This window comes from Equus caballus, chromosome 23 (genome assembly GCF_041296265.1).
Source record: "Equus caballus isolate H_3958 breed thoroughbred chromosome 23, TB-T2T, whole genome shotgun sequence".
Taxonomy (NCBI): Eukaryota; Metazoa; Chordata; class Mammalia; order Perissodactyla; family Equidae; genus Equus; species Equus caballus.
In genome coordinates this window covers 68,603,491-68,615,671 of record NC_091706.1, presented here as the reverse complement: position 1 = coordinate 68,615,671, position 12,181 = coordinate 68,603,491, and the positions used below count along the sequence as shown (strand labels likewise).

General features: G+C 37.9%; 1 protein-coding gene across 4 annotated transcripts in view; it reads left to right on the top strand.

Moving 5' to 3' along the window:
• CENPP (centromere protein P) overlaps window positions 1–12,181 on the top strand; it is a 215,819-nt gene that overhangs the window by 3,273 nt on the left and 200,365 nt on the right. For all 4 annotated transcript variants that reach the window (XM_070248185.1, XM_023627640.2, XM_070248186.1 and 1 more), the window contains exon 2: window positions 11,692–11,873. In XM_070248185.1, the coding sequence (XP_070104286.1) occupies window positions 11,861–11,873 (13 nt within the window). In that variant the 5' untranslated portion in view covers window positions 11,692–11,860. The remainder of the gene's footprint in view (window positions 1–11,691; window positions 11,874–12,181) is intronic.

Genomic DNA, 12,181 nt, shown 5'->3' with positions numbered 1-12,181 from the left:
GTTTGTCTATTTTTTTTTTGTTACCTGTGCCTTTGGTGTCATATCCAAGAAATCATTGCCAAATCCAATGTTGTGATGCTTTTGTCCTATGTTTTCTTCCAAGAGTTTTATTGTTTTAGGTTTTACGTTTACACATTTGATCCAATTTGAGTTAATTTTGGTGTATGATGTTAGGTAAGGGTCCACCTTCATTCTTTTGCACCTGGACATCCGCTTTTCCCAGCAGCATTTAAATGGTATTGGCACGCATGTCAAAAATCATTTGACCTTATAAGCAAGGGTTTATTTCTGGGTTCTCTATTCTATTCCATTAATCTATATGTCTGTCTTTATGCCACTACCACACTGTTTTGATGACCATAGCTTTGAGATAAGTTTTGAAACAGGAAGTGTAACTCTTCCAGTTTCCTTCCTTTTCAAGATTGTTTTGGCTGTTTGGGATCCCTTGAGATTCCAGGATGAGTTTTTCTATTCCTGTAAAAAACCTCATTGGGATTTTAATAGACATTGCATTGAATCTGTAGATCGCTTTGGGTAATGTTTACGTTTTAATAATGTTAAGTCTTCCAGTCAATGAACATGAGAAGTGTTTCCATTTATTTATGTCTTCTTTAATTTCTTTCAGCGATGTTTTGTAGTTTTCATTGTGCAAGTCTTTTACCTTCTTGGTTAATTCCTAAATATTATATTCTTTGATGCTGTTATACATGGAATTGTTTTTGTAATTTCCTTTTCAGATTGCTTATTGTTGGTATATAGAAACACATCTGATTTTTGTGTTATGACTTTGTATCCTGATGATTTCATTTATCAGCTCTAACAGTTTTTTTGTGGAATCTTGATGGTTTTGTACATGTCAGACCATACCATCTGCAAACGGGGTCGGTTTTCACTTCTTCCTTTCCAATTTGGGTGCCTTTTATTTCTTTTTCTTGCCTAATTGCTCTACCTGAAATTTCTACTACTATGTTGAATTGAAGTGGTAAAAGTGTTACCAAGCCCTAAAGGACTGGTGACACTCAAGAGGGTCCTTTTGCCTGGAGCCGCTTGTGCCACCAGAATGAGACTGAATTTGAAATAGCAGAGCAGAAACTATTCATTGATTGACAAATAGAGGAGGCAGAGCTCATGCTCTCAAACATCTTCTCTCTGAAGGAAAGATGACCAGGGTTCTTATGGGATGTGAAGGAGGAGGAGTCATTTGGGGCATGTGCAGATCTTCCCTTCTTGCACGTGGCACCTTTTGCACAAGTTTCCTTTTGCACGTGGCACCCCATCACCATCTTGGACCTTTCTGGTTTGAACCAGTTCTGCAGTTTGGCCATCTGGCAACGTTCTGCCTTAGTGCCTATAAGCAAGGACAACTTAAAAACAAAGCATTAGACATGGAAATTGTTTTAGGGATTTCTCTTGGTGACAAAAGTGGGCACCCTTATCTTGTTCCTGATCTTAGAGGAAAAGTTTTTGGTCTTTCACCATTAACTATGATGTTTGGTGTGAGTTTTTCATATTGGCTTTTATTATGTTGAGATAGTTTCCTTTTATTCCTAGTTTTTTGAGTATTTTATCATTAAAAGGTGTTAATTTTGTCAAATGCTTTTTCTGCATCAGTTGAAATGATCATGTGTTTTTTTCCTTCATTCTGTTAATATGGTGTATTACGTTGATCAATTTTCATATGTTGAACCATCCTTGCATTCCAGGAATAAATCCCCTTGGTCATGATGTATAATCCTTTTAATATGCTGCTTAATTTGGTTTGCTACTGTTTTGCTGAGGGTAGTTTTTCTTTTTTCTTTTTTTTTTGCTGAGGAAGACTCACCCTGAGCTAACATCTGTTGCTAATCTTCCTCTTTTTTTGCTTGAGGAAAATTAGCCCTCAGCTAACATCTGTGCCATTCTTCCTCTATTTTGTATGTGGGTCGCTGCCACAGAGCATGGCTGATGAGTGATGTAGGTCTGTGGCTGGGATCCAAACCTGTGAACCCAGGCTGCTGAAGCAGAGTGTGCTGAATTTAACCACTGTGCCGTGGGGCTGGCCCCTTGTTGAGGATTTGTACATCAACGTTCATAAGTAATATTGGTCTCTAGTTTTCTTTTCTTGTTTTGTCTTTGGCTTTGATGTTGAGTAATGCTGGCCTAATAGAATGAGTTAGGAAGTCTTCCCTCCTCCTCAATTTTTTCGAAAAGTCTGAGAAGGATTAGTATTAGTTCTTGATTAAGTGTTTGGTAGAATTCACCTGTGAAGCCATCAGGTCCAGGGCTTTTCTTTGTTGGGAGATTTTAGATTATTGATTCAGTGTCTTTACTAGTTATAGGTCTATTCAGATTTTCTATTTCTTCATGATTAGGTCTTAGCAAGTTTTGTGTTTCTAGGAATTTGGCCCTTTCATGTAGGTTATCCAATTTATGGGCATACAATTGTCTGTAGTACTTGCATAATCCTTTTTATTTTTGTAGAATCAGTAGTAATGTCCCCACTTTCAGTTCTGATTTTAGTAATTTGAGTCATCACTTTCGTTTAGTCCATCTAGCTAAAGGTTTGTCAATTTTATTTATCTTTTCAAAGAACTAACTTTTGGTTTCATTGATTTTTCTCTATTTTTCTAGTGTCTATTTCATTTATCTTTCCTCTAATCTTTATTATTTCCTTCTTTCTGCTAGCTTTGGGTTTAGTTCATTCTTTTTTCTAATTCCTTAAGTTGTAACATTAGGTTGTTGACTTGAGATTTTTCTTGTTTTTTAATTTAAGTGTTTATACCTATAAATTTCCCTCTCAGTACTACTTTTGCTGTCCCTTAAATTTTGGTATGTTGTATTTGCATTCTCATTCATCTTTAAGTGTTTTCTCTTTTCCTTTGTGATTTCACCTTTCATCTATTGGTTGTTTAAAAGTGTGTTGTTTAATTTCCACAATTTTGTGAATTTTCCAGTTTTCCTTCTGTTATTGATTTCTAACTTCATCCCATTGCAGTTGGAGAAGATACTTTCTGTGATACCTATCTTTTAAAATCCATTGAGACTTAATTTCTTGCCCAATATATGATCTATCCTTGAAAATGTCCCTTGTGCACTTGGGAAGAATTTGTATTCGCTTGTTGTTGTGTAGCGTGTTCTGTGTATGTCTCTAGATCTAGTTGGTCTGTTAAGTCCTCTGTTTTCTTACTTATTTTCTGTCTGGTTGTTGTATCCATTATTGTGAGTAAAGTATTGAAGTCTCCAACTGTTATTTTTTATTGAGCTATAATTGACATATAGCATTATATTAGTTTCAGGTGTACAAATAATGATTCAAAATTTGTATATACTGCAAAATGATGGCCACAGTAAGTCTACTTACATCCATCACCATACATAGTTACTAATTTTTTTCTTGTGGTGAGAACTTCTAAGATTTACTTTCTTAGCAACTTTCAAATGTACAATATAGTATATTACTAACTGTAGTCACCATGCTGTACATTACATCCTCAGGACTTATTTATTTTATAACTGGAAGTATGTACCTTTTGAACATCTTTACCCATTTCACCCACCCCCACACCTCTGGCCACCGCCAGTGTATTCTCTGTGTCTGGAAATTCTTTTTCTTTTTTTTTCAGATTCCACATATAAGTGAGATCATGCAGTATTTATCTTTCTTTGACATTTCACTTAGCATAATGCTCTTGAGGTCCATCCATGTTGTTGCAAATGGCAAGATATCCCTCTTTTTTCTAGCTGAATAATGTTTCATTTTATATATAGACTTACATTTTCTTTATCCATTCCTCCATCAATGGTCAGTTAGGTTGCTTCCATGTCCAGTTAGGTTGCACAATTATAAATAATGCTGCAATGAACACAGGGGTGCGTATGTCTTTTTGAGTTAGTGTTTTTGTTTCCTTTGGATAAATACCCAGAACAGGAATCACTGGATCATATGATAGTTCTATTTTTAATTCTTTTAGAGGAACCTTCTTACTGTTTTCCATAGTGGCTGCACCAATTTACCTTGTGCACAAAGATTGTCTTTTCTTCACGTCTTTGCCCGCCCCTGTTATTTTTTGTCTTTCTGGTAATAGCCATTCTGACAGGTGTAAGGTAACATCTCATTTTGGTTTTGATTTGCATTTCCCTGATGGTTAGTGATGGGGAGCACCTTTACATGTACCTGTTGGCCATCTATATGTCTTTGGAAAAATGTCTATTCAGAACCTCTGCCTATTTTTTAATCAGAATGTGTGTTTCCTGTTGAGTTGTATGAGTTCTTTATGTGTTTTGGGTATTAACTCCTCATCAGATATATGATTCATAAATATTTTCGCCCATTCCATAGGTTGCCTTTTCATTTTGTTGATGGTTTCCTTTGCTGTTTAAAACCTTTTTAGTTTGATGTAGTCCCACTTGTTTATTTTTAATTTTGTTGCCTTTGCTTTTGGTGTCAAATCCAAGAAATTACTGACATGACCAATGTCAAGGAGCTTACCACCTGTGATTTCTTTTAAGAGTTTTATGGTGTTGGGTTTTACATTCAAGTCTTTAATCCATTTTGAGTTAATTTTCTTGTATGGTGTAAGATAATGGTTCAGTTTCATTCTTTTAAGTGTGACTGTTCAGTTTTCCCAGCACCTTTTATTGAAGAGACTGTTTTTCCCCATTGTATCTTCTTGGCCCCATTGTGTCAAGTTAATTGACCATATATCCATGGGTTTATTTCTGGGCTCTCTATTCTGTTACATTGATTCTATGCATTAGATAAAACCGCCACCTCTTGCAGTCTTGAAGGCGTAGCCTCACCTAGTAGATGAACGTTATTATTTCAGTGCTGCATTTGGTTGTGTTTATCCAAGCAGCCTACTTTATTGTTAGTGGCTCCTAGTATTTGAGGGTATGCCAAGATTTGTCAGCGTGCCAAAGGAGAGGATCTTAGTCAGCACCTGGATTCAGGCAAACTGGAAATCAGATCCTCAGGCAGCAGCTTTTAAAATATGCAAATATACCTCTTTCAGGGGAAGACTGACAGATAGGTGTTTCTGTCTGCTCTCTGTGCACTGGGCCCTGGTGTGATAGCCAGGTAAGAAATATTTCTTTGCTGCTTTCCTGTTAAGCCCATGAACACAAGCCTCACTGGCCAACAGAACCAGGCTATGAAGGGATGTTTCCTCTGGGCAGCAGCCACAAAAGTCAGAGTGCCAGATGTGTATACAAGCTCCTTTCTTGGAGACACCAATGGCTTGGGGCTGGGCAGAGGGAGAGTGTGAAGATTGTGCCCTCCTGCCTCCCCAGTCTTTGGAGAGGATTGTAGTTGGGCCTAGATGTATGTTTAATTAGAACCCTTCCCTTCAGACCCCAGCTATGAAATAAGCTAATATTCCTCTTTCACAAAAGACTGGCGTTGTGTTTCAGTCTTCTCTCTCTGCGCTGTGCCCTGGGACAGGTAGTTAAGAACTATTTCTCCATTTGTTGCAGTCCTACAGGAACCGTGAACATAAGTTCTGCTGGTTACCAGAGCCAGGCCATCAAGAGGTGTCCCTTGGATTTAAACATGTGGACAAAGAGAACAGATTACTGGCTACCAGGGGAAAGGGGGTTGGGGGATGGGCACAAAGGGTGAACAGTTGCACCTACAACACGACTGACAGACAATAATGTACAACTAAAATTTCACAAGATTATAACCTATCATTAACTCAATAAAAAATTAAAAAGAAAAAGGAAAAAAAGAGGTGTCTCTTGGGGAGTAGCTGCAAAAATTAGGGTGCCAGGTGAGTGCACAAGCTCCTTCCTGAGAGGTAATGGTGATCTGGAGTGAATCAGAGGGAGAATGCAAAGATGGCGCCCACTGGCCTCTGTCTTTGCAGAGTATTGCAGACCCTTAGATGTGTGTTAAATTAGAAGCCTGCCCTTCAGGTCAAAGCTTTAAGGTAGGAAATAGGCCTCATTCACAAAAAGACTGGGCACTTTTATTTTGGCTGCCTCTGTGCTGGGCCCTGGGATGAGTGAGTCTGTGCGCATGAGGCCTGTAAGAACTATTTCTCAGTTCTCTATAGCCTTGTGGGTCTCATGGACACAAGCCCTGTTGGCTTTCAAAACTAGATGTTTTGGGGGCTTGTTTCACAGATGCTAGTCTTAGAAGTTGGGGTGCCACCTGTTCAGTTCAAACATTTTGCGCCTCAGTGAGAAGCTTGGGGTTGTTAGTTCCCTCTTGATTGTGGATCACCACGCTGGGGGTGGCGTTTATGATGGGATTGTGTCCCAGCCTCTCCTGTTTGTTTTGGTGTGGATTTTTTCTCATGTGCCTGATGTGTAGGAGTTGCTCAGCTAGTTTTTGGATTTCTTTCAGAGGAAATTGTTCTGTATATAGGTGTAGATTCAGTGTGTCTGTGAGAGGAGGTAAGTTCAGGACCCTCTTACGTCACCATCTTTTTTTTTTTTTTTTTTTTTGAGGAAGATTAGCCCTGAGCTAACATCCGTATCCTCTTCCTCCACTTTATATGTGGGTCGTCTACCACAGCATGGCTTGCCAAGCAGTACCATGTCCGCACCTGGGATTCGAACCGGCTTGAACTGGAACTCCAACTATTACTATAGAACTGTTTCTCCCTTCAATTCTGTCAGTTTTTGCCTCATATATTTTGATAAGCTGTCATTAGTGCATAAATGTTTATAATTTTTATATCTTGTTATATTGAACCTTTCATTAATATGTAATGTCCTTCTTTCTCTCGTAACCTTTTTTGATTTAAAGTCTGTTGTGTCTGCTATTAGTATACCCACTCCTGCTCTCTTTTGGTTACTTTTTGCGTGGATATTTTTTTCCATTCTTTCACATTCAATCTGTGTCTTTGAATCGAAAGTGATTCTCTTGTAGACAGCATATGGCTGGATCATGTGTTTTTATCCATTCTACCAATATTTGTCTTTTGTTTGGAGAGTTTAGCCATTGACATTTACACAAGTTCTGATAAGGAGAAACTTACTTCTGTCATTTTGCTATTTGTTTTTTATATACCCTTAAGTGTTTTTGTCCCTCATTTCCTCCACTTCTGTCTTCTTTTGGTGGTTGATTTTTTTGGAATGAAGTGTTTAAATTACTTTCTCATTTCCTTTTATCTATATTTTATAGCTGTTTTCTTTGTGGCTACTAGAGAGATTATGTTTAATATCCTAAAGTTACAACACTCTAATTTGAATTTGTAGCAGCCTAATTTCAATAATGTGCAAAACCTTGGCTTATTTATAGCTCCATCTCCACCCTTTTCACTTTTTGATGTCACAAAATTAGATCTTTATACATTGTGTACCACCAAACAAATAATTCTTTTAAATGCATTGTTCTCTTAAATTTTATAGAAAACAAGATTTAGAGTTAAAAACAAAAGTTACAGTATAGTAGCTTTAAACAAATAATTTCTTTACATGTTAATCTTTTAGATCATGTAGAAAGCAAAAAGCAGTTACAAACCATTGTGACAATGATACTAGATTTACAGTTGTGCATGTATTACCTGTATTGAGATCTTTATTTTGACATATGGCTTCAAGTCTCTGTCTAGTGTCCTTTTACTTCACCTTACTGGACTCCTTTGAGCATTTCTTGCAGGGTATGTCTAGTGGTAACAAACCCTCAGCTTTTGTTTATTTGGAAATGTCTTAATTTCTTGCTTACTTTTCAAGGACAGTTTTGCCAGGTATAGGATTATTGATTGATGGTTTTTTCTTTTAGCACTTTGACTATATCAACCTACTGTCTTCTGGCCTCTGTAAGTTCTGATGATAAATCTGTTCATTTCTTGTTGAGAATCCCTTTTATGTGATGATTTGCTCCTCTATTCCTGCTTTCAAGATCTCTCTTTATTCTTGGCTTTTGAAAATTGGATAATGTCTTAGTGTGAGTCTTTTTAAGTTCATCTTACTTGGAGTTTCTTGGATGTTTATACTCATGTCTTTCAACAAATTTGGGTCGTTTTCAGCCATTATTTCTTCAAATATTCTCTCTGCCCCTTTCTCTCTCCTCATTTTGGTCTCCCTTCATGCGTCTCTTGGTCATTTTGATGGTGTCCTGCGTATCCTTTAGGCTCTGTTTGCTTTTCTTCAGTCTTTTTTCTTTCCGTTCCTTAGCTTCAATAATTTTCATTGTCTTATCTTGAAGTTCACTGATTCTTTCTTCTGCCTGTTCAAATCTGCCTTTGAATCCCTCCAGTGAATTCTTCATTTCAGTTATTGTACTTTTCAGCTCCAGCACTTTCAGTTTCTTTTTAGGTTTTCTATCTCTTTATTAATGTTTCTATTTTGTTTACAGCTTGTTTTGTTGACTTTCTCCGCATCTTCTTTTATTTCTTTGAGGACCTTTAAGACCATTGTTTTTGTCTGTTTCTAATATATCTGTCATTAAGTCTTTTGCAGGTAACAGATTCTGTTGAATCACTTTTTCCTCTGAATGGGACATACCTTCCTGTTTCTTTGTATGCCTTGTGACTTTTTGTTGAACACTGGATTTGAATCTAATAATGTGTAACTCTGGGATCAGATACTCCCCCCTCCCCCTAGGTTTGCTGTGTTTTTGTATTTTTGATTGTTGCAGGCTGTCTCTGCTGAGCATGAGCCTGAGGTGCAAACTTAATGTCTCCTCAGGTCTTTTCTGAATCTTTTCTTGGGCATGCACAGTCACTTTCTAATTTTCCCTATATATTCATTTCATTTTGAATGTCCTAGTCTTTAGTGTCTGGCTCCTCAAGGAGAAGAGCCAAAATGATGGGGGAGAAAGAGCAACGGCTCTTTAAGTCTCCTGGAAGTCAATTGAGCCAGACCAGAAGGGGTCTGCAACAATGAGAGGAGGTGCAGCAACAATGTCTGCCTGCCTTAGTCTGCACCTCTGTGATCAGAAGCAGCAATCTGCAGTTGGAGCACAAATTCCCACTATTTGGGAGAGAGAGTCGTTTTTGCCCACCCTGGCTCCCCTAAGCTGTGTGCAGGCTGCTCCAGGAATGTGTGCACAGCAGCTTGCCATGTTGTTAGAATGGGGGATGAGTAGCTGCTACTGTGGTAAGAGCTGAAATTGCCCGAACTTGACCTCAGTTTACTTCCATGCCTTCTACTGGAAGTTGCAAACCTTCAACAGACTCTAGAAAAAAGTTATATTAGACAGCTTCTGCCAGTGTAATTGTTGTCTAGGTGGGGAGACGGATTTCTGGTGCTCCCTACTCTGTGTTCCCAGAAACCTAGATCATTGACTTTTAGACTCAAATCTTGTATAGATTTGTTTTAAAAGAAAAAGGTTTCTTGTGAACTTCTATTTTGATCAAAGACATTTACTACTAAGACAGATTTACAAATAACAAAACTACAAAACCAATAAAATTCATAACTCAAAATCTTTCAAACTAACATCATTAATTGAAGTGGGTTAATAATATTTTGCTCAAAGTAAATCACTGCTGTGAACGAGAATATTCAAGTTGTCTTTTTTCGTGTGTGGAAAATATACATAACATAAAACTTACCCTTTTTTGGTACACTGTACACTTTTTAAGTGTACAGTTCAGTAGCATTAAGCACTTTCACCTTGTCATGCAACCATCACCAATATCCGTCTCTTGAACTTTTTCATTGCCCCAAAGTGAAGCTCTGTACCCATTAAACAATAACTCCCCATCCTCTGCTTTTTCAGCCACAGGTTCTTTTTGAGTTCTGCATGTCTGTCCTTTAATGTGATGACTGATTATCTTATCACTTTGCTTATTGGCAATACCTTGAAATTTTCATTCATAGTTTGATGTGACATTATTTGATATTCACTTGGCAGGAACTCATCATTTATGTATGAAGATTGCCTCTCTTTTTCATTAGCTTTCTATGTATAAAATAATTTCTTTCATCAATCCATGATGACAAGTATAAAAGAACATGTGGTAGTCTCTCAGATGATATAGAATATATTTACATTATTATTATTATTTTTTTTTGGTGAGGAAGATTTGCCCTGAGCTACCATCTGTCGCCAATCCTCCTCTTTTTGCTTGAGGAAGATTGTTGCTGAGCTAACATCTGTGCCAGTCCTCCTCTATTTGTACGTGGGATGCCACCACAGCATGGCTTGATGAGTGGTATGTAGGTCTATGCCCAGGATTCAAACCTGCAAACCCCGGGCTGCTGAAGTAGAGTACACGAACGTTACCACTATGCCACCAGGCCAGACCCTACGTTAATATTTTAAATTAGCATTAAAAAAAATTGTAAACGTTTTTTACAGACTTATACAAGTTTTAGATCCCCAGTGTGAAGAATACAGAGTTGGGGGCTGGCTCCATGGCTGAGTGGTTAAGTTTGCGCGCTCTGCTGCAGTGGCCCAGGGTTCGGATCCTGGGCGCAGACATGGCACTGCTCATCAGGTCACGTTGAGGTGGCGTCCCATGAGCCACAACTAGAAGGACCTGCAACTAAGATATACAACTATGTATGGGGTGTGGGGGGAGTTGGGGAGATAAAGCAGGAAAAAAAAAAGATTGGCAACAATTGTTAGCCCAGGTGCCAATCTTTAAAAAAAAAAAAAAAAAATTCAGAGTTGGGTTATTTCCTATAGACATGGTATGAGGTCAAAAGAGGATAGGCTAATGCAGTGGAATTAAGAATAGAAAAGGAAGGATACCTATGTGAAGGAGCAGAAAGGATGGCAGTAGGTCCAGATGCGAAGGGAGTAACAGAGCGAAGGATGGCTCCAGAGATATGGAGCTTGAGATATCAAGGGATAGCTTTTATCATTAACGAAAGTACGACAATTTGGAGGAAAAGTTACCTTGAGGAAAACATTTGGTGAGTTATCAAGCTAAGTCTACCTTGAAGGAAGAAGAGATAAATGGTTAGAGGTGTGCTTTAGGAGGTACTGTCACAGAAATGCTGAGATTAATCATCGAGTATTCCTCTGGAATGAGAGAATGCATATTTAGGACAGCAGAGGAAAGAGTGTTAGGGTTTTATTCCAAGGTTGGAGGTAAGAAGCAGGGACAGTAGAGGACCCAAGATGTAAAGTGAAAATCAAGATAATTGCGCCCCGACATCAAAGGAAGGCATGTTTAAAGATGGCACAAGTCAACAGTGTAGAATACAGCAGATCGTACAAGGGCAATAAAGGATGACATAAAGTAAAATGCCATTCAGTGTGATTATTAGCTGAAATTTTACTCCTTTTCAAGGAAAATAGAGTTATATGTTCTCATTGAAGAATGTCTGGTCACAGTGTTGCTTAAAGAGATAATGCTGTTATTCCTTTGAAATTCTCCCCTCCCCACCCCACTCCCATTCTTAGATTTCCTCAGAATTTCTTTCTTAGTATAAAATGCTCTGGGATACTTTGTTTTAGAATTTAAACCTGGCTAATTTATTTTGTTTTCAATTTTGTGACATCTTTTAAAATAATTTGAGATGTCTTGGGATATGAGACATTCTAATTTTGCAAAGTACTCATGTTATAATTTATTTTACAGTTTCTAATATGTACAAATCTGGTAGTATAATTTGATTAGGTTTATTTTGTGTTGAGAATAAAGATTGCTGTGTTAGTAGCTACATTGGTTTTGAGAAAAAAATCTTAGGTAGTTTTAATGGGAAGAGAGTAAGAAGGACAAAATGGGAATTGTTTAAAGAAATTCAGTGAAATCCTTGTTAGTGGTTTCCTCATTGGCGTAATTATTTCTGATATTTGCTTTTTAGAAAATCCTTTCAAGAAATATACCAATCAGATTCTGAAGGATGGGAATCTTCAAAAGATCTGAGAAGTCATCTTGGACATTTGGAATCAGAAATTTTATTTCTAAGTACACTTACTGGCATCAAGATAAGAAATTACTCCAAGAAGACAAAGGACCTGACAAGCACTGAGATGACAGAAAAGAGTAAGTGTTAATCTAGAAGTGGTGTTGAAGCTAACCTTGTATGCACAGGAAATTGGTTGTCATATCATTGAATTAAAATTCTACAAGGTAACTATTTGAATGTGTGATTGTGGTAGGCTTGTTTTGCCAGGTGTCTTTTGAACATGACAGCATCCATAAGACTCTTTTAAAAGCCGCCTGAGGGGCTGGCCCTGTGGCGTAGTGGTTAAGTTTGCATGGTCCACTTCAGTGACCCAGGGTTTGTGGGTTCGGATCCTGGGCACAGACCTACACACCAGTCATCAAGCTGTGCTGTGGCAGCATCCCAC